This window comes from Lipophrys pholis, assembly GCF_963383615.2.
Source record: "Lipophrys pholis genome assembly, chromosome: 21".
Taxonomy (NCBI): Eukaryota; Metazoa; Chordata; class Actinopteri; order Blenniiformes; family Blenniidae; genus Lipophrys; species Lipophrys pholis.
The window spans coordinates 1,092,744-1,117,825 of record NC_137649.1 but is presented as its reverse complement, the minus strand read 5'-3'; the positions used below and the strand labels follow the sequence as shown (position 1 = coordinate 1,117,825).

The following is a 25,082-nucleotide window of genomic DNA, read 5'->3' as shown; positions in this document are numbered from 1 at the left end:
ATGTAAATGCAAGCCATTATTATTATTATGATATGAATAATGTGATGAGTAATGTTGAGATGGTGCCTTGTGTGAGTGTAAGCTGGTTCTACGTTTGTTCCTGATGCTCTTAGGGCTCACCAGACCTTCGCGGCCACGCAGCCGTCCTCTGTGCTGCTGGAGCAGCTCGCTGTATGTGTGGCGAAGGGAGAGTCCGTGCTGCTGGTGGGAGAGACGGGAACGGGAAAGACGTCCACCGTGCAGCACCTGGCCGGTGTCACAGGTGAGCCCCCCCCCCCCCCCCCCCCCGGTGGTGGTGGTCCGTGGTGCAGTCTCCCTAAAGCTCTCTACATGTGGTGTGTTTGCTGGCTGCAGGACACCGACTGAAGGTGGTGAACATGAACCAGCAGAGTGACACGGCAGACCTGCTGGGAGGGTGAGACACTGCAAACACAGTTACACTCTGCACACTGTATATACTGTACACATCTGTACACAACACTACATAATGTACACGCTACACACTGTATATTACACACAGTACACTCGCTGTACACTCTACACAGACACACAGCAGAGCCACACTTTGTAAAGCAAAACCTACAGTGGTCACAGTGCTTTGAATGTTGGTGTGTTGCAGGTACAAGCCGGTGGAGCACCGTCAGCTGCTGCTGCCTCTGCGTGAGGCCTTTGAGGACCTGTTCTCTCAGACGTACTCCCGCAGACAGAACCTCACCTTCCTGGGTCACGTTCAGACCTGCTTCAGGGGCAAACGCTGGCAGGACCTGCTCACTCTCATGGACCACGTCTGCAAGTCTGCACTGAGGACGGAGCTGCAGGAGCACTGCAACGGTACACACTGTACAACACAACACACGAGCTCAACGAGACTGAGGGACTCTGCTAATACTCTCTGTCTCTGTCTCTGTCTCTGTCTCTGTCTCTGTCTCTGTCTCTGTCTGCGCAGCTGCTGAGCTTCAGGAGCAGTGGGAGGTTTTAGCTTCCAGACTGAGTCAGACTCAGCAGCAGATCCGAGCCTGTGAGGCAGCCATGGTCTTCTCCTTTGTGGAGGTGAGACAGATACACACCCTCTCTCAATCTCACCGTCACTTGCTGCATGGCTGATGTGTGTGCTGTGTCCTGCAGGGGGCGCTGGCTCAGGCTCTGAAGAAAGGTCACTGGATCCTACTGGATGAGATCAACCTGGCAGCAGCAGAGACTCTGGAGTGTCTGAGCGGGTTGCTGGAGGGCAGCGAGGGGTCCCTGGTGCTGCTAGACCGAGGGGACATCGGTACACACACACACACAATTATCGTATTTTCCGGACTATAAGCCGCTACTTTTTTCAAATGCTTTGAACCCTGCGGCTTATACAATGACGCAGCTAATTTATGGATTTGTACGAGTTAACAGGCTTCATGCCGCCAGATTCTACTTCTGCATGTAGATACCTGCTGTTTTGAGCCTCTGCTTCTCCAAAACTTGTTCTAAAAGTGATATTCCTGCTCTTCGTGACCTCGTCTTGTGCTGCTGTCCGTGGTCCGGAGCTCCAGCAGCTGACGGCCGTGAGTGATGCGTTCAGGTGCATCACGTAAATCCGCCCTGCTGGACTCCGTGACAGAGACGTCTTCCTCCTCAGAAAAACAACCATCAAAAAGCCAATAAAATAGTTTTGTAGTCTTTTTGAATTTTGGGGATGCGGCTTTTATCCAGGTGCGCTCAATAGTCTACGATACGAGATATTTTTCTTTCCCAATGACCCTTCAAATCTAAAACAAACTGAATCCAGAAGACTTCCCGGACTTTAAATCCACTCTGGTGGGTTTTGTAGAGTAATCTTTCCAGTGTCTGTGTAGAACTCCAGATACAACACAATGTGTGAGTAGGTTCTGCTCATTAGACTTTTTGTGGACATTCCTAGATGAGTGTGTTTTCTTTAGAGCCTCTGGTTCGACATCCGGACTTCCGCCTGTTTGCCTGCATGAACCCAGCCACCGACGTGGGGAAGAGGAACCTTCCTCTGGGCCTCAGGAACAGGTGAGACTACCTCACACTAACCACCATCTTTCATTTTTTACACCCAAATCCTGGATCTGAGCTCATTTAAAATTCCAGTTTCAGTGTGAATGAATGTTTAAGTTAAACAACTGGAACTTTGATGCATTAGTTTTATTTGAAACATGAAAAAACATTAAAAATGAAAATATTTTTAGTTGTATTGGGTTGAGTTATTTTCTTGCAAGACAAGGCAGGGAGAGGCAAATGCATTTATAGAGCACCATTCAAACACAAGGCAAGGCTTTGACCTTTAACCTTTCTTCTTTGGGACCAAAAACAATGAGCTGAGTTTTCTCTGGGTTGAGTTGTAAAAAGTGCTGACTCATCACTCCTTCATTTCCTCCGCCGGTATCAGGGGGCGTGGTCATTCACTGACACTGAGATATAGAGCTGAGTGTCGTCTGGTCATTCTGAGCAGAGATGTTGTAATGTTCCATGATCTGAGCCAGTGGGAGCACGGAGATGTTCACTAAAAGGGCCCAAGGATGGAGCCCTGAGGAACCCCACAAGTGATTTGCTCACGTCACAATCAGCTGCTGACACAGAATAGCGGCCATCTTGCCAGGAGGATTTAAAGCCACTGAGTGCAGAGCCAGAAGTTCCAGTGGGTCCAGCAGGACGTTGTGTCCAACTGTGTCCAAAGCAGCACTAAGACCCAGTCAGGGTCAAAGTGAGACAGAGGACGTGTCCCTGCTCATGGAGACGTCCTCCAGCACTTTAATCCCAGTGTCTCAGTGCTCTGACCCCAATCCAGACTGGAAAACATTCAGCTCCTTGTTTTGAGCCAGAAAAGCAGGAAGTTGTGTAAAAAGCTCCTTTTCAATAATCTGACTTCAGAAAGCTTTGATCTGGGCCTGGAGTTACTGATTCCTCAAGTATCCAGATTACTCTTTTTTAAAAGAGCTTTTAGAAGAGTTTTAGGACAAACAGTGTCTAAAGAGAGCTGTGTACTCTGTGTACTCTGTGTAGTACCTCTGGAGCTGGACAGTGTAAAACATGTGTAAAGACTTTGTGTGCAGAGGGTGGAGAGGGTGGAGAGGGTGGAGGCTGCATGTTGTGGGTCTGAGCTGGAGAACAATGTGGGTTAGTGCTGCTCAGTCTAACAGGAGAACATCTGCCAGATTAGACAGAACATCTTTGGGTGGAGGCTCAGGGGTTCCAGTCGGAATGCCTGAGCTCCACCCACTGACTCAGTCTGATCGGGCTCATTTGATGGTGCAATAGGAGGGACATCATTCCAAGATGCATCTGAGAAGAGTTCAGGAGGTCCTGATGGCGAGGGACTGTCTGTCTCAGTCTGTCCACCACACTAAACAAAGTACCAGCATTAGTACTGTGTTTGCTGAGAACCTCAGCAAACAAATCTCATCTGTGACAAAGTTTTGTTGTTTTATAGCAATGACAATAAAGTTTCTGATTTAGAAAGTTTCTGATTCGTCTTCAGGACTCAAATGGTTGTCAAAGACAGTTTTTGGTTCCTCTGGATCAAAGATGGTACACATTGTACCTTTCAAACAGGATACAGTAACAGGAGTAAAGCTCCAGACATGACTCGGCGGTCTGAACTGGTTTTGTGTCTCAGGTTCACCGAGCTGTACGTAGAGGAGCTAGAGAATGAGGCTGACCTGCGGATCTTGGTTTCGGACTACCTGAGAACTTTGAACCCCCCCAGAAGCGTGATCGTCGGCATCATCAGGTCGGTGTTCCAGGAGTGGGTCTGGAGGTGTGTGGGGTTCTGGTCAGGCTGGCCCTGGTTTCTCATGGTGTTTTATGTGCAGCTTCTACCTGGCCGTACGGAAGGAGGCCCAGTCCCACCTGGTGGACGGGACAGGCCACAGACCCTACTACAGCCTGCGGACCCTGTGCAGAGCGCTGAGGTACGTGGCAGCAAACCCCTGCCACAGCCTGCAGCGCTCCCTCTACGAGGTAGGGGGCACCGATGGTCTCTCACAACAACCTTATTTAAACGCTGAGCTTCATCAGTGTTTGTAGAAAAATGTGCCTTGAAAAACCTTTTTCTTGTCTGTGCTAATTGTTTATCTCCACATTTGTACAAAGTAATATCCAACAAATATCATGGATGTAGTTTGACATCAGCTTCTCTTTTGCTGCATTCCCTCTACGCAGTAGGGGGCGGGGCCGGAGGGTACTGTATGGCAAAGCACACCTACACCCAACTCTGTCCCACTGCAGACAGTACGGTTAAAAAGTAGGCGGGGTTGTGAACCAGGCGGGGATGTGTCGGGAGAAGAACGTGGAAGTGACCGGCCGTCCGATTAGAACCTTGAGCCTCCTTTCTCCATGACACCGCTTAAATTTCTCCTTGTGAACATCAGCGTCCTGCTGAATGTCCTCCTGTTACTGAGAGGAGCGTCTGCACCTCGATGGAAGGCCGCGGTACTGTGGAGCGCCGACGTTTCAATAAACCAGTTAACAAAACAACCAGTGAGCACAAAGCAGCAGATGTAAACAACAAAGGGAGGGTTTATGGCTGAGGAAATATTTAAATATTGCAGGCTTGTCCAGAGTAACGATGGTCACTGACCAATCAGCTGCGTTGTCGATTCTCCTCACAGACCCTTCCTCACCGCTCAGTACCTCAATATGGGTGATGAAAATCATAACTAGTGGTTATGTTTTTTTTCCCGTACCATCCACAACTTTTGTCAGTCAACTTGTTCCATCCCAGCATGGTGGGACCGCGGCTTGTGTATCAGATATCTCACCCTGCACCGGGGGTCTGTTCTTCTCCATCCAATAAGAATGTGTGCTTGGATATATAAGCCACGCCCCCATTATTACGAGGTGTTTCTCCACACTACCAACTGTAACACGACAGCCACTTTAAAGACGGGTCATTCATGTCTCTGGAGAGTGTGGGTTCTTTTCTGATGTTGAGTTGCAAGTTTGGAGCTCCTGGTTGACCACACTGCATTCACAGGGGTTCTGCCTGAGCTTCCTCACGCAGCTGGACAGAAGCTCTCACCCTCTGGTCCAGAAGCTGGTGTGCCAACACATCCTGATGGGAAACCTCAAGTGTCTGAAACAAGTGAGTGTTTCTCCTCAGACTGGATCACTTCATCAGAAATCCCCTAAAATCTGGTGCTTCCAGGTTGACAATCCAACACATTCTCCCTTTTGCTTACGTTGATGCTGGATAACTTATACACATCTGACTTTGTTCAGAATAGTTTTATTGACTGCAGTTAGTTGGATGGAGGACGTATAGGTTAGACTGAACAGGTTAGCTGGTTAGCATGCTGACCTCAGTGCCCAGATCAACAGTAATGAAATTACATCCAAACACAGTGTCTAATTCACAAACATGTTCCAGAGTTCGTAGGTTTAACTTTTTATAAAACGCATGTCTCAGTACTCTCAGTACTAGAGCTCTGAACTGCAAATGGGTGAATGCATCTTGAGCTAGAATTGCAATACTTTCAAAGACCTTCACATTTTGACTGATATTCAAGAACTTTCAAATGACAGAGCTCTAGAAGATTTCATACGTGTTTTCAGAGCTGCTTCCTCCTCTGTCATGGAAAACAGAAATGTGAAAGTTGGTAAACATTAACATTGTGTTGAAGTGGTGTCATAGTCCGTGACGGGTTCCTTCAGATCCACAGCTATTTCTTCACAGTAATTAGAGAAGAAATGTTTTCCTGCAGCCCATCCCAGCCCCCTCGTCTCAGCCCTGTGTGGAGATGGAGGGTTATTGGGTGTCTCAGGGAGAGATGGAGCCAGCCGTGGACCCCAACTACATCCTCACCGCCTCAGTCAAGCTCAACCTGCGTGACCTGGTCAGAGTGGTGTCAGCCGGGTAGGAGAACCTTCGCTTTGTCTCTGAACTTTCACTGAGAGCGGTCTGATTGAAGGACAGAAGTGTGGTGGGATTGATTTCCCTGCAGTCGGTGACCTTTCACTTAGAAAGCTTTTATGATGTATGTGGTGTGTGTGCAGGTCATCTGAGCTCATGAACCCTTTTAACAGGCGCGCTGGGTGATGACAGTCTAAAGTACTTCCTGCTGTGTTTGGCAGGGTTATGGACTGAGCACGTCGGCCAGAGTTTTTCCACAGCAAACTGAACCTTACTTCATTTGTTTTCTGCTCAAACAGCAAAGAACCAAACAGCAAAGTTACGGTCGTATCATCAAACAGTGTTTCATCAACCAACTTTCCAAAGTGTGAATCACTTTTAAAAAAGTCTTTAAGTCCAGATGTCAGACTGAAAATATCTGCTGGTCTCAGATGGGAAAGGAGCCGCCGCTGCCTCTCCCTCCTCCTCACTCTGGGGGTTTGTTTTTTTTATAAAGGGGAAATTTAATATAACTTTTGTCGAAAAGTTTAAATGAAGTGACGTGGTGAAAAAAGTCTTTGTAGGAAACTGCTTCACTTGTGCAACGACTGTAGTCCTGTGGTTATGACTCCTACCTGCCGTGCAGGAGGACCACGGTTCTAGTCCTCATTGCTGCATTCATTTATATACAGTTGCGAGAAAAAGTATGTTGAACCCTTTGGGATTACTTGGATTCCTGCATTAATTGGTCATAAACTGTGTTCTGATCTTCATTGAAGTCACAACAATGGACAGACACAGTCTGCTTAAACTAATACTGCACAAAAGATGATAGGTTTTCATCTTTTTATTGAACATTCACAGCGCTGGGTGGAAAAAGTATGTGAACCTTTGGATTTAATAACTGGTCGACCCTCCTTTGGCAGCAATAACCTCAACCAAACGTTTCCTGTAGTTGCAGATCAGACCTGCACAACATCCCAAAGGGTTCACATACTTTTTCTTGCAACTGTATATATATATATATATATATATATATATATGTTTAATTAATTTGAAAGGTGTGGTTTTGTTTGTTTTTGTTTTCGATCCACCATTCTTTAGTATTTTTCCGTAACCTAGAGGTTAAAATCAATATCTGCAGTGTTCTCTTCAGTTTTATGTCGATGGTTTTGCGGCTCCCAGTGTTTCTAGTCAGCGGGCAACAGGTCCAAATGGCTCTTTGAGTGGTGGAGGTTGACGACCCCTGCCTTATTAGTTAGTGCTCCTTTGTTTGAGTCGGAGTACTGGTGGGTTTATCAAGCCATTCACAGCGAGCTGATGACAGATCGATGAGCTCTCTGTTCACTGCACAGGACTCACCCGGTCCTGATCCAGGGGGAGACGTCTGTGGGGAAGACCAGTCTGATTCGCTGGCTGGCTGCTGCCACTGGAAACCAGTGCGTGAGGATCAACAACCACGAGCACACCGACATCCAGGAGTATATTGGTTGCTACTCGTCTGACAGCCGCGGCAAACTGGTCTTCAAAGAGGGTATGGACACAAAACAAAAGAAGTGCAACACTCATAGATAAGAGGTTTATTTGTGTGGAAACTTTCATGATCAGAAAAATAAAAGCCGATGGTAGAGGAAGAGTTTAGTCAATAACAGGGGCAAAGAATCGAGATAAAGGGAAAATCACACACAAGATGAAGATCTGGACAAAGAATAAGATGTCCAGGAAAGACATACAAAAATCTTTCATTCTGGCTGAAGAAGTCTTCTGGAGGTATGAAGATGTGATTTGGGCCACTGTTGCTCAGTGGGAGGATTGAGGTGAAAGATCAAAATAAAGGAACAACAAAAGGGGAAAAAAGATGGTAAATACAGTGTGTCTTACAAATGAACAGAGAATTATAATCCAAACAGATCGAGACCTTTAGCCCCGTTTCCACTGCACACAAAGTGCAGGAATGGAGTGGTATGGTCTGGTACGGTTCAGGTTTCCACTGCACACAAAGTGCAGGAATGGAGTGGTATGGTCCGGTACGGTTCAGGTTTCCACTGCACACAAAGTGCAGGAATGGAGTGGTATGGTCCGGTATGGTTCGGGTTTCCACCGCACACAAAGTGCAGGAATGGAGTGGTATGGTCCGGTACGGTTCAGGTTTCCACCGCAAGAATCTGGGATTTTCTGGCAGTAACCTCTCTGAAGGTGGAGGCTTTTCCGTCGCCCTTCCGTTGAGGTACTCAGGACAACAGAACGGGTCTGATGTTGAGGAGCCGTCTGCTGATTGGTCAGAGATTTTACACGCCCTCAGTATTTTAATATGTGGCTGTATGAATCCTCTGTTGTCTTTCATGTTGGTCCCTAAAGAGCAGAGCGAGGCAGGACGGAGAGCGGGACTCTGGAGCAGACGCTGTGGCCGGAACCGATGCTCCAGAGTCCACTCGTCACGTCACTGGCCGGTGCTCCCTGATGCAACCCAACGATTGGACTCGGACTGCGTCCACACACGGTGCTCCGGGACGGCGGCGCTGCTCCGGGCCCCGGGCCGGTTCTGTCCTCACATGGCGTCCGTGATCTCTGCTCCAACGTGGAAGTTGAGGCTGTCACATCCGGCGGCGCGACACTGGAGCCGACCGTCTTTGTGACACCGGAGTGACTCCGATGTCACTTCACCGGGCGGCGTTCTCTCTCTCAGAACCAACACGGAAGTTACAGCTGCAGCTCGGTGGCTGCAAAGAAAAGTTAACAAAACAACTCGTGCAAAGTGCAGGATGTAAACAACAACAACAACAACAACAGAGGATTCATGAGGTCCAGATCTGCTGCCCGGCTGAGATTACTGTTGCAACGTCACAGCTCTGCGGAGCTCTTAGCCCCGCCCACATTTGAACCCACTTCCTGTGGAGGAAACGCAGCAGATTGGCTCTGGTTACGCTTTGCCTTGCTGCTCCATACCGCTCCGTCCCATCCCTGCACTCTCTGTGCGGTGGAAACGGGGCTTTAGTGTACCAATTAAGATAAATGATGAAGGTCGAGACTACAATCAGATAAAGACTGTAAATTAAGATAATCCATCACTGTGCAGAAGGATCAAGGTGAACATAGACTGAAGATAACATTAGTGATTAAAGAAACGTCAAGTCTTTTATTTTAAAGGATCTAAATATAAACTGAGATTAGGGAAAGGACCATAGAGTAAGAGATCAATGTAAAGAATCTGATTCGTCTGGTTTGTGGATCTGCTGCAGGGGTTCTGATCGACGCCATGAGGAAAGGCTACTGGATCATCCTGGATGAGCTGAACCTCGCCCCCACCGATGTCCTGGAGGCTCTCAACAGGCTGCTGGACGACAACAGGGAGCTGTTTGTGGCAGAGACTCAAGAAGTCATCAAAGCTCACCCCAGATTCATACTGTTTGCCACCCAGAATCCTCCAGGGCACTACGGAGGCAGAAAGGTACCACCGCCTCAGAGGGAGGTCACAGTACAAAGGAAACACTGCTCATTAAATATTCATTATTCTTGTTGAACTAATTGCTGTGACACTTGTTTATATTGCTCTACCTCCAGATCAAACATGCACAATACACAAGCTTTCATTTTATCATTGAACTTTGCACATAATGTGATTATTCACAAGAGGATTCCAGCAGGTGGCGCCACTGATCCTTAAAGCCTGTTTTATTCTTGACGTGTCCGCGAGCTCTGTACGGCTCCATGCAGAGGGGTGGAGCCTCCAGCACAGGGTGGAGGACGAGTTTGACTTTCACATAACAGCAGAGGGCATAAGGCCCGTGGACCAGAACCCACCAAGAGGTCCAATCTGGTAATCTCCACCAAGCAAGGAGGTTTAAAGGATTTATACTACTTTGTTTTGACATTTCAGTGGATTTTCACCAGAAGGTTTCAGTAAAATTTACTTCATTTTCAGGAACTGTTGGAAAAATATAGAGAATGTCATGACAGACACTGAATTTAAAAGTTCTTATAACACTGGAGGAGGGGGGGTGGTGGTATCAGGAGGAGGAGGAGCAGGAGGGGGTAGAGGAGAACAGAGCAAGAGGAGGGGGAGGGGGAGGAGGAGGAGGAGGAGCAGGCGGGGGAGGAGGAGGAGGAGGGGGGGATCAGCGGGGAGGAGGTATCAGGAGGAGGAGGAGGAGGAGGAGGAGAACAGAGCAAGAGGAGGAGCAGCAGGAGGTGGCATTCTTATTAATGCTAATGCTAGGCTAGTTAGCTTAGCAGATTAGCATGTGAGATAAAACCAGATTCCAGGTCAGGGACACCCGGGGAGGAACCGGTGGGATTTACAGGTGAAGAAGACTGAAAGGGGCCAGAGGCTGTGATTGGGCCGACCCCGACAGGCCGGAGGGCGAGGTCCCCCCCCAACGCTGCTTACTGCTTTCATTTTTATTGTTGTTGTTGTTGTTAGGTTCATTCACAAATAAGTAAATTAGATAATCCATTTTATTGATAAGCCCTTATCAAGCGTCACTTCCAGAAGGCTGAACACTTTTTTTTTTTTTTGTTTCTCCATCCATCCATCCATTTTGTTCCTCTTATCCGGGGCCGGGTCGCGGGGGCAGCAGTCTAAACAAGGAAGCCCAGACTTCCCTCGCCCCAGACACGTCCTCCAGCTCTTCCGGTGGGACCCCAAGGCGTTCCCAGGCCAGCCGAAAGACATAGTCTCTCCAGCGTGTCCTAGGTCTGCCCCGAGGCCTCCTACCGGAGGGACATGCCCTGAACACCTCCCGAGGGAGGCGTCCATGGGGCATCCCAAACAGATGTCCGAGCCTCAGCTGGCTCCTCTGGATGTGGAGGAGCAGCGGCTCTACTCCGAACTCCTCCCTGGTGACTGAGCTCCTCCTCACCCTATCTCTAAGGGGCGCCCAGCCACTCTATGGAGGAAACTCATTTCAGCCGCTTGTATCCGGGATCTCGTTCTTTCGGTCATGACCCAAAGCTCATGACCATAGGTGAGGGTAGGAAGGAAGATCAACTGGCTCATGACCATAGGTGAGGGGAGAAAGGAAGATGGAGCGGTAAATCCAGAGCCTCGTCTTTTGGCTTCGCTCCTTCTTCACCACGACGGACCGATACAGCGACCGCATAACTACAGACGCTGCACCGATCCGCCTGTCGATCTCACGCTCCATCTTCCCCCCACTCGTGAACAAGACCCTGAGATACTGCAACTCCTCCACCTGGGACAAGGGCCCTCCACCGACCTGAAGGGGGCAAGCCACCTTTTTCCGGTCGAGAACCATGGCCTCGGATTTAGAGGTGCTGATCCTCATCCCAGTTGCGTCACACTCGGCTGCGAACCGCGCCAGTGCACGCTGAAGGTCCAGGTTTGATGAAGCCACCAGGACCACATCGTCTGCAAAAAGCAGAGACGAGATCCTGTGGTCCCCAAACCAGACCCCCTCTGGTCCATGGCTGTACCTAGAAATTCTGTCCATAAAAGTTATGAACAGAACCGGTGACAAAGGACAGCCCTGCCGGAGGCCAACGTGCACTGGGAACAGGTCCGACTTACTGCCGGCAATGTGAACCAGACTCCTGCTCCGGGCGTACAGGGACCGGACAGTCCTTAAGAAAGGGTCCAGGACTCCATACTCCCGGAGCACCCCCCACAGGACGTCCCGAGGGACACAGTCGAACGCCTTCTCCAGATCCACAAAACACATTTGGACTGATTGGGCGAACTCCCATGAACCCTCGAGTGCCCGGTGGAGGGTATAGAGCTGGTCCAGTGTTCCGCGACCTGGAGGAAAACCCCATTGTTCCTCTTGGATCCGAGGTTCGACTAACGGCCGGATCCTCCTCTCCAGTACCCTGGAATAAACTTTCCCAGGGAGGCTGAGGAGTGTGATCCCCCTGTAGTTGGAACACACCCTCCGATCCCCCTTCTTAAAAAGAGGGACCACCACCCCGGTCTACCACTCCAGAGGCACTGTCCCCGACCGCCACGCAATGTTGCAGAGACGTGTCAGTCACGACAGTCCCTGCACATCCAGAGACTTAAGGAACTCAGGGCGAATCTCATCCACTCCCGGTGCCTTTCCACCGAGGAGCTTAGCAACTACCTCGGTGACTTCAGCCCGGGTAATGGACGAGTCTACCTCTGAGAACCCAGCCTCTGCTTCCTCAGCGGAAGACGTGATGGTGGGATTGAGGAGATCCTCGAAGTATTCCTTCCACCGCCTGACGACATCTCCAGTTGAGGTCAACAGCTCCCCACCTCCACTGTAAACGGTGTTGGTGAAAAACTGCTTCCCCCTCCTGAGGCGCCGGACGGTTTGCCAGAATTTCCTCGGGGCCGACCGATAGTCCTCCTCCATGGCCTCCCCGAACTCCTCCCAGGCCCGAGTTTTTGCCTCCACCACGGCCCGGGCTGCGGCCCGCCTGGCCTGCCGGTACCCGTCAGCTGCCTCAGGAGTCCTATGAGCTAACAGCGCCCGATAGGACTCCTTCTTCAGCATGACAGCATCCCTTACTTCCGGTGTCCACCACCGGGTTCGGGGGTTGCCGCCACGACAGGCACCAGAGACCCTGCGACCACAGCTCCAAGTAGCAGCTTCAACAATGGAGGTGGAGAACATAGTCCACTCGGACTCAATGTCTCCAACCTCCCCCGGAATCCGTGAGAAGCTCTCCCGGAGGCGGGAGTTGAAGACTGCGCAGACAGAGGGCTCGGCCAGGCGTTCCCAACAGACCTTCGTGACACGTTTGGGCCTGTCGAGTCTGTCCGACTTTCTCCCCGTCCAGCGCATCCAACTCACCACCAGGTGGTGATCAGTTGACAGCTCTGCCCCTCTCTTCACCCGAGTGTCCAAGACACGTGGCCAGAGATCAGATGACACGACCACAAAGTCTATCATCGACCTCCAGCCTAGGGTGTCCTGGTGCCAAGTGCACTTATGGACACCCCTGTTCTGGAACATGGTGTTCGTTATGGCCAAACTGTGACGAGCACAGAAGTCCAATAACAGATGAGGGAGGCCGTTCCTCCCAATCCCAATTTTTTGTTTCTTCATAGTTTTATTTCTCTAATATGACACAACTTTGGCTCTGGTTCTAAGAATCAATCCTGAACTGACACGGAACATGATCAATCAGTTATTGTAGACAGAACATGTTCTCTGGGATTCTGAACACATGCTTCCTCCTGTGTTCCCCCAGGTTCTCTCCAGAGCTTTCAGGAATCGCTTTGTGGAGCTGCACTTCGATGAGCTTCCCAGTGCAGAGCTGGAGACAATCCTCCATCAGAGGTGCAGCCTGCCTCCGTCCTACTGCACCAAGCTGGTCCGGGTCATGCAGGACCTGCAGGTAAGTGTTGGAATGTGCTTGGTCTGCCTGCTGCCGCGGGCCAGCCTGACTGCACTGCGTGTCCTCCCCAGTCCCTCCGCCGAAGCTCCTCCGTGTTCGCAGGGAAACACGGCTTCATCACGCTCCGAGACCTGTTCCGCTGGGCGGACCGCTACCGGCTGCAGGAGCAGACCGAGGCCTCTCAAGACTGGCTGCAGCATTTAGCAGACGACGGTGAGAACTCTGGAAGCATGCTGCGACGCCTGCCTGCTCCTGGAGCCTCTGGCTGAAGCTCTGATCCCCTCTGTCAGGTTACATGCTGCTGGCAGGACGTGTGAGGAAGCCGGAGGAGATATCCACCATCGCTTCCATTCTGGAGAAGCACTTCAAGAGGACGGTGAACCCTGAGAACCTGTTCTCTCAGAAACAGGTCACCAGCCAGTTCAGTGAGTTCAGTCCCAGTCTAGAGGGGAAGTCTGCTATTATTCATCTAATCGATCAGATGGAGAATTGATTGGTGGTTGTCTGGTTATGGATAACTGAGCTGCTGTGATCGTCAGGTCCCTTCATCGACAGCATTGCTGGAGTACCAGAGGAGTTTCGTCATGTGGTTTGGACTCACGGCATGAGGAGATTAGCCGTGCTGGCTGGACGAGCGCTGCGTTTTGGAGAGTCTGTTCTCCTGGTAGGAGACACAGGGTAAGATTCAGAGTGACTGACTGTAATGTACATAAAGACTTCTCTGTACGGGTGCAGCCCCCTGTTGCTTAGCTGTTTTTCATGTTTCCTCACCAGATGTGGAAAGACGACCATCTGTCAGCTGTTTGCTGCTTTGGCTGCACAGAAATTCTTCTCAGTTAATTGTCACCTGAACATGGAGACGTCCGACTTCCTGGGAGGTCTGAGGCCCGTCAGACATACTCATCAGGTAACCACGAGTGCAAGACATATTCACTGGTTTGCATATAGTACAAGGCAAAGGACACACCACTTTACTAAATGTTATTGTGGACTTCCAACTGTCGGATTGATCCATATCCTACCATTTTTATCAAAGCCTGCACACCCACTCTTTATCCAGTGCTTCTTGTTAATGCCTACTTTTAATATGTAATGGTATTCTCCAGCTTTAAGCTGACCCAAGTTCCTCTCACGAACTCTGAAAATACCCGGACTGAATCCAGAGGAGCTTCACCAGGCCTTATGCATACATAGAAAAAGTCTTAGATTTCTGAGTTCAGCTCATGAAAAATGGGAGCAAAAACAAAAGTGTTACGTTTATATTTTTGTTCAGTGTAGATTTAGGTCTCCTCATTTTCCCATTTATATGCTTGAGGCAGATCCTGCATTGGCACAGTCGCTATGCAGATGACACATATTTAAGTCGGGGCCTTTATAGCTGCCTGCAAGCCATAAAAACCTGGATGCAAACCAGTGTCTTTCTAAATCCCTCAAAAAGACCAACGACCAAGAGCATGTATCTGGAAACCAAACAGTGAATTATTTGATTAGGAAACATTCCAACATGCAGATGACGACAGTTCTGTACTGCTGGAGAACATTAATTTATGAAGAAAGAACTAGAAAAGATTCTTGTGAAATTTGCTCCTATAGAGAAGATGGACAGTTACTTAAAGTCACCATGTCTCTGGTTCAACACACAATGAGACCTTTTGTGCAGTTTGTTGGAATCACATTACTTTGCTGTGTGCTGGAGCTCCCTGGACTGTCAGGTTGTAAGGTTTGTCAGGTTCACAGGGTGTAAGCTCCTCCTCTTCCTCTGTAGACGGATGGTGAAGACTGCAGGCTGTTTCAGTGGCACGACGGGCCCTTGGTGCTGGCCATGAAGGAGGGAGGAGTCTTCCTCATGGATGAGATTTCTCTGGCAGATGATTCAGTCCTGGAGAGACTCAACAGGTATCACCACTCATGAGAGAAACCTTGAGGTTGATCCCCTCACCGAGCCTCAGTGAAGAGCAGAAACTTGTCTCACAGTCTCATACACACTTAGAAAAACTACAAACATGTCCAGGCTTATTGTCGTGGTTCAATTTTTCTCTAATTCTGTTTAAATGCATCATATTTTAATGACAAGAAGTCACATCAGAAGAAGTATCACTAAGAGAAAAATATTTGGAGTCTGCAATGTAGAGCTTTTTTCTTTTGGAGACATTTTTTTTGTCTCTGTCAGTCAAATCCAGTGGTAATGGAGGTTTGTCTTTGTTACTGTAGCAGCTTTCTGTGGTCATACAGAGACCTCTAGTGGTTACGTTTGATCGCCTCCATGAGCAGCCAAACGACAAGAAATACTGTGACTTCCAGTGGTTGGTTGTATTTTTTCAATCTGTGATAAAGATATTAGGTGATGAACTGATATCTTTGTCCAAAAGCTTTTCCATTGACATCAGTGAGTTTTCTTGTTGATTTTCTTGTTTGAAGAAAGTAATATTCCATTAATACCAGCTTGAAATGCCCAAATCTGTATGTTAGATACATGATTGTACTAAAGTTATATGTGTTGGCTTTTCATGTCCTAGAATATGTCTATCAGTTATGAGAAGCTATTTTTTGACTGAGCAGTTTGACAAAGGGTCCATTTGCTATGGATCAGTGGGTTTAATGGCTCGTCTTCGGTCCACATATCGAAGTGCCCAGTTGTGTGAGAGCACCTTACAGGGGGGCAGTCAACTTTTTTACTGCACCAAACCCAGTGTGTAAATGAACCTTTGTGGTTAATTGCTTAAACTGCAGACTCAATAGAGCTTCTGGCACTAGTGTGACGTGTTCGGTTGCTGCTCAGCGTTCTAGAGACGGAGAAGTCCCTCGTGCTGGCAGAGAAAGGCAGCGGGGACGATGACGACGTGGAGCTGATCCGGGCGGCGCCAGGGTTCCGGCTGGTTGCCACCATGAACCCCGGAGGAGACTTTGGGAAGAAGGAGGTAAAAACATCAGAATCAGAGCCTGGAAGAAAATCCCAGAGTCCTCATGTTATACATTCTACTTATCATGCTCTTTGTTCAGCTCTCTCCTGCCCTCAGGAACCGCTTCACAGAGATCTGGTGTCCTCAGAGTAACAGCCGCTGTGACCTTGTACAGATCATCCAACACAACCTGCGATCCGGCCTCTCCCTCGATGGTAAAACAAGACCATTTTTACACATTATTCCCAGTCACACCTCCTTCAGCCGTGGTTCTACGTGGCAGAGCGTAGTGGAGCGGGGGGCTACGGTACAGCAAAGCGCACCCAGGCCCAGCTTTGTTGCGCGGTCCCACCTCAGAAAGCAGGGTTAAAATGTAGGCGGGGTTGTGAAGAACGCAGGGACTTGTCGGGCGAAGAATGCAGAGTGACTTAAAATCATAGCCGGTGGTCGCGTTTCTTGTCATACCATCAACGGTTTGTTCGATGGGACCACGCAAAAAACCAGTTCTGCCCCGCCCCGCCCCGCCCCGGCACAAAAAGCACGGTGGGGCTGCGGCTTTCATGTAAGAGTGCAGTTAATGGCTTGGGTTCGAGCAGCAAGCGCTACGAAAACCGCATTGGAATGCAAGGTATTGTTAGGGTCCGAGCTCTGACGGTGCATAGGACCCTACTGAAACATCCACAATTTGAAACAAATAGCTTGTCTGTGGTGGTGCAGTCAATTTCAATGTAATGATCCCAGTCTGAAGACGTCCACACTCATACATTTTGAAATAGTAGTAGGGCCACCTCTAGTTAAGAAGAAGTTTAAGGCCTTATATTTTCACGGACTATGACTCCTTTGTGAAATCATCCTTGAGATTGGTATGGCAATGAAGCACATAAGGACAAATACAGACGTCACTAACACCCATACTCCAACCTCATAAGGAAGTCTGCCATTTTGGTTTACTTTAGAAAAAAACACCTGAAATCTGGCCACTATATACAGTGGTCTGAAAAAGTGTTTGACTCCTTCCTAATTTCATATTTTTTTGCATGTTTGTCACACTTGAATGTTTCAGATCATCAAACAAATTTGAATATTAGTCAAAGACAACACAAGTAAACTCAAAATGCCGTTTGTAAATGGAGGTTTTCTTTATTAAGGGAGGAAATAAATCCAAAGCTACATGGCCCTGTGTGAAAAGTGATTAATTCTAACCTTAATAACTGGCTGGGCAACAACTGCAAAAACTTACAATGAGTCTGTTGCAGTGCTGTGGAGGAATTTTGGCCACTCATCTTTGCAGAATCGTTGTAATTCAGCCACATTGGAGGGTTTTCAGGCATGAACCACATTATTAAGGTCAGCATCTCAATAGGATTCAGGTCAGGACTTTGACTAGGCCACTCCAAAGTCTTCATTTTGGTTTTCTTCCGCCATTCAGAGGTGGACTAGCTGGTGTGTTTTGGACCACAAAAACCCCAAGAAGAACTAATGGGTGTCTCGCCTGACAATAGTAACCATCATACTAATCCCCAGTGAGGAAGAATGCAGTATTAACTTGAGGACATTGCTACATGGACAATCCTGTGATAGCACCAACAGCTTAGTATTGCATTACACTCAAAAGGAAATAATACCTATGGGCTCACTGAACCCAAGTTCTCTTCAGCTTGAGGTCAGGAACAGAAGGCCAGACATTCTCCTTCAGGATATTTTGGTAGACGGCAGAATTAATGCTTCCCTTTCGGCAAGTCTTCCAGGTCCTGAAGCAGCAAAGCAGCCCAGACCGTCACGCTGCCACCACCACATTTTACTGTTGGTATGATGTTCTTTTTCTGAAATGCCAGATGTAATGGAACACAGACCTTCCAACAAGTTCAACTTTTGTCTTGTCAGTCCACAGAATATTTTCCCAAAAGTCTTGGAGATCATCGAGATGTTTTATGGCAAAAATGAGACGAGCCTTAATGTTCTTTTTACTTAGCAGTGGTCTTCGTCTTGGGACTCTGCCATGCAGGCCATTTTTGCCCCGTCTGTTTTTTTATGGTAGAGTCATGAACACTGACCTTATCTAAGGCAAGTGAGGCCTGCAATTAGGGCTGGACAAAACAATGGATTTATCGAATTTCTAGATAAAAATAAATTTTTATTGTGCAACACCCCCCCCCCCCCCCCCCCCCCCAAGTTTCAAATCAACCAACTCAAAAGGTTCCAAGGTAAATCCACATGGAACTGTATCATACATTGTGTAGGTATTTCACTTTATGTCATTTTGTGTTTGTGTGAGAGAGGGAGTTTATTTGTCCGCCCAGTTTGGATGATGTGGGTCTTTGTTGTACCGCCATCATTTTTGTAGCTCTTGGTCTCTGACTGATTGGCCACCCCTGCTGTAGATGGAGAGCTGTCGCCCCCTAGTGGGGGAAAAGCATCGCCTGAGTGCACTCCGTTATTTGAGGGGTTTTGTTTTTTCCAAGAGAAAACAGTACTGTAATTTCCGGACCATAAACATCTATTTTTTTCACGCGCTATGATCCCTGTGGCTTATACAATGACGTGGTTAATATATGGATTTTTAAGGGTTAACGGGCTTCATGCCACAGATACATCTCCTGGGCTTTATTCACTTTTCACAGAGCTCCATCTGACCCTCCACCCTTCCACCCCACCACACACTTCTCCTGAGCCCATGGGAGGCTCATCGTCTTGGCCTCACCTCTGGAGCTCTGCCCTTCTCCAGAGCTCCAGCATCACACTCCACCCGCCGCTGCTCAGTCCGAGGAAGGCTCACTCTCTCAGACACCCAGCCAGCGCGCACGGGACTTTGTTGGGTGCGGCTTGTATTCAGGTGCACTCAATAGTTGCGGAAATTACGGTATCTTTTTTTGTAACAGCTTTTGTACAAAATGCACCGTTATTGTGGCACATTTGTGGGGAAAAGTGCTTCGGAGACGATGTTGGGGATGTGCAGCGCTGTTTGGGGCCGACTCCCTGAACAGAACACTAAAACATGGAGGGCTGCAGCGTTTCCCTGCTGCTGGAGTCCCTCTCATCCCAGTCCCCCGATTAGGAAGACTGGTTCTTCTTCCCCTTCGGCTTTGGGTCTCATCAGAGGCTGGGAGATGGGCCTTTACACCAGGCAGAATGGCGTGGAGGTTGGGCTGGAGGCTGTTGTCTGACTGGCTGGAAAACCTGGCTTGCCAGTGGCACTGCTTGTGGAGGGGCTTGTGTGGGTCTGCAGGAACTGTGGACAAATTTAGGCTGAGCTTCCTCGTCCAAACTTGGCCTGGATGGCGGCCAGTGACTGCCCAGTCAGCCCAGAGTCAGCTACAGGTGTCTCTGCACCACCATGGTGGACACTGGCCGGCTTTTTCAGTGCCGTCCAGGTTAACGTCCGTATCTGGAGCCAGGCACGGTGACACGCGTGGGCAGTGGTTTACCCCATGACAAATCCGTTCTGCCACGAAATCCGGGTACATTAGGAGGCTATTTCTCACCGTCGCTGGCTCAGGGGGTATAAAAATCCTCTGGCTCTTGTGTAGGGGTTTTTCACATGTCGCTTTGGATTTTTAAAAAGGATTTAATAAAGAAAACCTTTATTTAAAAACTGCATTTTGTGTTAATTTGTGTTGCCTTTCAATAAAATTCAAATTTATTGGATGAGCTGAAACATCTAAGTGTGACAAACAGGAAGTGATGTGTAACTCTGCTCTACATGCTTCAATCTGACTAAAACTTAACATGTTCGATCACAATCCTCCCCTGATGAATTCCACAAATTAATATGCAGTTACAGCGATAGCACCACCTGGTGGATGGACAGGAAGAGCTGCATAACTAGCCTGTACATGCTCCCCTCAGCCTGAGGCTTTACATGGATGACCACAGTCGGCTCTTATCACATCCATAGCTCAAAATACACTGTCAGTTGCAGCGCCACCTGGGGGAAATGCTTCCAATCGCTGACCAGCAAGGATGCAAGGACCTCTTCAATGCTTCTTTCTGTTTTAATTGGGCCTTGTTTCTCCCCCTCCGCCTCCTCTCAGGTGGAGATGTTGCAGAGTTGATGCTGGATTTCATTGACTGGCTGACCCGCCAGGACTTCGGCCGGCGCTGCATTCTTAGCGTCCGAGACATTCTGTCCTGGGTCAACTTTCTGAATGTGGTGTGCGAGCGGGATGAGGACGGCTTCATGACCATGGGGTCCCTGGAGGATGAGGAGGAGGCGGAGTGGGACCTCCGACTGGACACAGTCACTGCTTTCATCCATGCTGCCTGCCTGGTCTACGTGGACGGGATCGGATCAGGTGAGTTGTCTGTCCTTGTGTCCTGAGCGTTTGTTCTCACTGTGAGCCATTGGGTCAACTCTGTTACCTCGTTATTGGGCAGGAACCACGGCGTCCTGTGCCAGCAGCGCCCTGCAGGCTCGCCGCCTCAGCTTGGGTTTCCTGCAGCAACGCCTCAGCAGCATGACCCGACTGGACCAGGAGATGCTGGACGCTCTGAGGGTGTATGACAACAGCCTGCCCCGGGAACCGCAGTGGGGAGACGACTTCTTTGGCATTGACCCCTTCTACATCGCTCTGGGTACTGATTTGGGAATGTTAGAAATAAATAAGGACAAACATTTTGTGTGTGTGTGTGTGTGTGTGTGTGTGTGTGTGTGTGTGTGTGTGTTCACACAAAGCACAACAGGGTTTCTTGCAGGTCAATCTCCAAAGTGTTGCTTCATTAGTTGGTGAAGGTTGAAGTTGTGGCTTTGTGTGATTGGTGCAGGTTACAGTGTTGGCTCCATGTAGTTGTGCGTTGCTCCAGGGGAGTGATTACATGTCTGTTTTTATCTGACACATTCAGACTGTGTTAGAAGATGCAGGCTGGTTTCTGTGCAGCAGCTCTGTAGCTCTGGTGACAGGCGGGGGTGTTCCAGTTAAACATCTTTTCGAACGTGAATGAAACTCTGAATACTTGTGAAGCAGACTTGTGAAGGTTCTCTCGTATGATGCGTTTCATGTGGTCCATCCAGGCCCTCAGACGGAGAGCCGCAGTCTGCCTGAATATGCCATTGCAGCGGGCACCACTGCCATGAACGCCCAGCGCCTGCTGCGGGCACTGAAGTTGCAGAGGCCGGTGCTGCTGGAGGGCTCGCCTGGCGTGGGGAAGACCAGCTTAGTGGCGGCGCTGGCCAAAGCTTCTGGAAACCACCTGGTCCGGATCAACTTGTCAGAGCAAACGGTGAGTCTCTGAAGCAGTTGTGAAGTTTGGAAGATGGCGGCTCTGGGTTGACGCTCTGACTGACACATTGTGCTTTCTGGCAGGATGTCACCGACCTGTTTGGGACCGACCTCCCAGTGGAGGGGGGGAAGGGCGGAGAATTTGCGTGGCGGGACGGCCCCCTGCTGGCTGCTCTGAAGGCGGGTCACTGGGTGGTCCTGGATGAGGTACGAGACACTCTTCAAACATTCCCACGATTACTTTCATACTTGAATAGGAAGGTTTTAATGTGTGATCCTGCAGCTGAACCTGGCCTCTCAGTCGGTGCTGGAAGGTCTGAACGCCTGCTTTGACCACCGAGCTGAGATCTTCATCCCTGAACTGGGGATGAGCTTCCAAGTTCAACAAGAAAAGACCAAAATCTTTGGCTGCCAGAATCCCTTCACTCAGGGAGGAGGACGCAAAGGACTACCTAAATCCTTCCTCAACCGCTTCACTCAGGTCAGGAAGTGAAGAAGATGCAGCAAACTGATTCTCTTCTGGTCTTCATCCAGAAACACTTCAACATATTCCTGTCTTTGCAGGTTTTTGTGGACCAGCTCACCAGTAAGGACATGGAGTTCATTGGAGACTCAATTTTTCCAAACATTGATAAAGAGATTGTGGCCAAAATGGTGGATTTTAGTAACAAGGTGAGTTTTCTCATGTATATTCTGTAAAAAATAGCATTTATCTCATGTTTCCTTTGAGCATCAGTGTAAACCAGGCTGAGCTGGTTTACACCAGCCTGTTCCAATGCTGCATCCTCCAAAATACACAGTGGCATAAACAAACTGGTCAGAAAAGAACAGGGTTCAAGAGAATCTCCCATCAGAAAGAAATTCTGTAATACAATGCCTTTTCACGTGTATTTCAAAGCAGACTTCCATCTGAGGTCCTGGAATCAAACTGTAGTTGTGTTGATCTTCTTCTATTAAAAGAATGAATTGGAGAAAAGCAGCGAAAGTGTTACATCCATCCATCTTTATACTGCTTTATGCTGTTCAGGGGCACTGGAGCCGATCCCAGCTGACTATGGGGGAGGGCAGGATACCCCTTGAACAGGTCTCCAGTCTATCACAGGACAGAGACACAGAGACAGACAACTACACACTCACATTCACATCTAGAGGCAATTCAGAGTCGCCAATTAACCTCTTCCATGCATGTTTTTGGACTGTGGGAGTAAACTGAAGCACCGAAGGGGAAAAAATCACAAAATCCAGACAGAAAAGCCTCGACCGGTGTTTGAACCGAGAGTTCTTACTGTGAGGCACAAACGCTAACCACTGCACCACCGGTCCAGGAACTGTTACTCTGAAGAAGAAAGCTGATGGTAGTCATTTTTCCTTAACTTTTCCTCATGTTTATGAAATACACAAACATATTAGGATAATAACATGATATTATTGGGACAGCTATGGCTTGTTGGTAGAGTGGTCGTCTCTTAATGGGAAGGTGGCAGGTTTTGAGTTAAAAGGTAAATTACCTGTTCTGAACTGACTCGGGTGAGAATCTTGGCTCGAAACATGGAGCAGCCCAGGTCGACCGCCAGGCAGCCATGGTCCTTATAACTGTGAAGGTTGTCAGTTTACTCACTAACTCACCACAGAAAGCCTCTTATTTCCTCTGTGAAGCTGCTGATGATCTTCCAAGTGAAGAAAAGCTGTGTGCCTCTCTGCAGCTTGTCCAGGAGGTGTGTGTGGAGAGGCGCTGGGGGCAGAAAGGAAGCCCCTGGGAGTTCAACCTGCGGGACCTGTTCCGCTGGTGTCAGCTGATGCAGGCCGACCAGTCGCCGGGGTTCTTTAACCCGGGACAGCACGTGGCCCTGTTGTACGCAGACCGGATGAGGACGGAGGCGGATAAGGCTCAGGTAAAGGGTTTGACTGTCTTCAACAAAAAATCAGAGACGTAAAACACTTTTTGTCTTTTCAGAAGTCAAGCGATAACATGCTCTGTCCTCCAGGGATCTCGATTGGGGCCCCGCCACTTGAAATCAGTGCAAAGGCAATTTTAGCTTTTGGAGCCATTTTCAATGTCTTTTTAATTATTTGTTGAATATTTCTAGTAGATTTATCATAGAATCGAGTTATGGGAGATTGAACCATTTTGCTTCTTTTTTCTTTTCAACCTTTTCAATTCAATTGAACTTTATATAGCGCCAAATAAAACACGGCCCCCCGAGGACGACCCAGGACTCGCTGGAGAGATTATACCTCTGGCTTAGTCTGGGAGCGGCTCGGGGCCCCCCAGAAGAGCTAGAGGAAGTTGTGGGGGACGGACATGCCTAGGATTCTTTCTCTCTGTACTGCCACCACAACCTCATTGGATCAATCCTTTAAGAAGATGAATGGATGGATTTTACTAGCAGGCCAAAGCTCACAGCCATATGGTAACACTTGTTTGGGAATTGAACCAGGTTCCATGATGTGATGTTGTGTCCCTCAGGTGCTGTCTGTGTTCAGGACGGTGTTTGGAGAAGACTTCGAGCCTTACTGTGGGTCCAGACAGTTCCACATCACTCCTCTGAACCTGCAGGTCTGTCCAGAATGCACCACTCTCTTTTCTTCACCGACACAGTGGTATCAGGGTCGCCTCTCATGGTTTTTACCGTCTCAGGTGGGCTTCTCTGTGCTGCATCGTAGCGGGGGGGCTCCTGTGGCCCTGGACCCGCCACTGTCCATCACTCACCAGGCATTAAGGCCTCTGGAGTCCCTCATGAAGTGTGTGGAGATGGGCTGGATGACAATCCTGGTGGGCCCCACAGCCAGTGGAAAGACGAGCCTGGTGAGGCTCCTGGCCCTGCTGACGGGACACCGCCTAAGGGTCATGGCCATGAACAGCGCCATGGACACCACCGAGCTGCTGGGGGGCTTCGAGCAGGTAAAACGCAGCCAGCATCTGCAGCACATCTGAACAGCATCCCACGGTCTCTCATCATCGTCTGCCTTTCAGGTGGACATCATGCGGCCGTGGCAGCAAGTCCTGGAGAGTGTGGACTATATTGTTGCCATGGTGATACGGCGAGGCCTGATGTCTCTGGATGTTGGGATCCAGGATACGGAGTTCCTGCTGCAGACGTGGGGTCTGTTCTGCCGGTGGCTGCAGGAGGAGGGACTGCAGAGGACCGGGGGGACGGTGAACGCTGAGGCTCTCAACAAGTTGGAGGTCATCATCCTCCTGCTGCAGAAGCTCAACACGAAGCTCAAAGTCTTCACTGGTAACAGGAAACCCTCAGCACCTGGCACCGAAGGCCGGCTTGTTATCCATCCAACATGCTGCAGCGTGATCGTGTTTCCTTCCAGACATGTCCAAGCTGCAGATGGACTTCACCCTGCTGAAGGAGCGTCTGGCTCAGCTGGAGGACGGCTGGACCAATGGCGGCTTTGAGTGGCTGGACGGGATGCTGGTGCAGGCCCTGCAGGCCGGAGACTGGCTGCTCATGGACAATGTCAACTTCTGCAGGTCAGAAGGGTTTAGTGCTCGCCGTTCAGGTCCAGAAACATTTACCTTAACTGAGGTAAAGTCTTGTTCACAGACAGAAACATGAATGTCATTGTGCTGATATTCGCCAAACTAAATGTTTTGGGTTTTCAAGTGTAGAACCTGAGGCCTATACTAAGACCCGGGCCAAACATACCCAGGATATCTTTCTGTTACCTGTTTAGCTTACACAGACATGCGTGATCCTGCTCAGCTTAAACACCAAGCAGGTTATCAACTTGGTAGTTCAACCCAGGGTTTTCCCTGCAGGATCAGCAATGGAGCTTACTTTACCATGGAGGAGCAGATCA

At 49.1% G+C, this 25,082-nt stretch overlaps 1 protein-coding gene across 1 annotated transcript in view; it reads left to right on the top strand.

Moving 5' to 3' along the window:
- mdn1 (midasin AAA ATPase 1) overlaps positions 1 to 25,082 on the top strand; it is a 97,976-nt gene that overhangs the window by 24,344 nt on the left and 48,550 nt on the right. Inside the window, exons 14-44 of the mRNA XM_080490977.1 lie at positions 114 to 262; positions 355 to 415; positions 620 to 831; positions 947 to 1,050; positions 1,126 to 1,270; positions 1,920 to 2,016; positions 3,620 to 3,733; positions 3,816 to 3,963; positions 4,979 to 5,086; positions 5,706 to 5,857; positions 7,189 to 7,367; positions 9,073 to 9,281; positions 13,007 to 13,153; positions 13,225 to 13,366; positions 13,444 to 13,578; positions 13,693 to 13,831; positions 13,928 to 14,060; positions 14,919 to 15,049; positions 15,933 to 16,071; positions 16,154 to 16,268; positions 20,085 to 20,345; positions 20,428 to 20,625; positions 21,062 to 21,270; positions 21,354 to 21,476; positions 21,553 to 21,750; positions 21,834 to 21,941; positions 22,973 to 23,161; positions 23,737 to 23,826; positions 23,908 to 24,171; positions 24,244 to 24,508; positions 24,594 to 24,753. Of these exons, the coding sequence (XP_080347103.1) occupies positions 114 to 262; positions 355 to 415; positions 620 to 831; positions 947 to 1,050; positions 1,126 to 1,270; positions 1,920 to 2,016; positions 3,620 to 3,733; positions 3,816 to 3,963; positions 4,979 to 5,086; positions 5,706 to 5,857; positions 7,189 to 7,367; positions 9,073 to 9,281; positions 13,007 to 13,153; positions 13,225 to 13,366; positions 13,444 to 13,578; positions 13,693 to 13,831; positions 13,928 to 14,060; positions 14,919 to 15,049; positions 15,933 to 16,071; positions 16,154 to 16,268; positions 20,085 to 20,345; positions 20,428 to 20,625; positions 21,062 to 21,270; positions 21,354 to 21,476; positions 21,553 to 21,750; positions 21,834 to 21,941; positions 22,973 to 23,161; positions 23,737 to 23,826; positions 23,908 to 24,171; positions 24,244 to 24,508; positions 24,594 to 24,753 (4,824 nt within the window). The remainder of the gene's footprint in view (positions 1 to 113; positions 263 to 354; positions 416 to 619; positions 832 to 946; positions 1,051 to 1,125; positions 1,271 to 1,919; positions 2,017 to 3,619; positions 3,734 to 3,815; positions 3,964 to 4,978; positions 5,087 to 5,705; positions 5,858 to 7,188; positions 7,368 to 9,072; positions 9,282 to 13,006; positions 13,154 to 13,224; positions 13,367 to 13,443; positions 13,579 to 13,692; positions 13,832 to 13,927; positions 14,061 to 14,918; positions 15,050 to 15,932; positions 16,072 to 16,153; positions 16,269 to 20,084; positions 20,346 to 20,427; positions 20,626 to 21,061; positions 21,271 to 21,353; positions 21,477 to 21,552; positions 21,751 to 21,833; positions 21,942 to 22,972; positions 23,162 to 23,736; positions 23,827 to 23,907; positions 24,172 to 24,243; positions 24,509 to 24,593; positions 24,754 to 25,082) is intronic.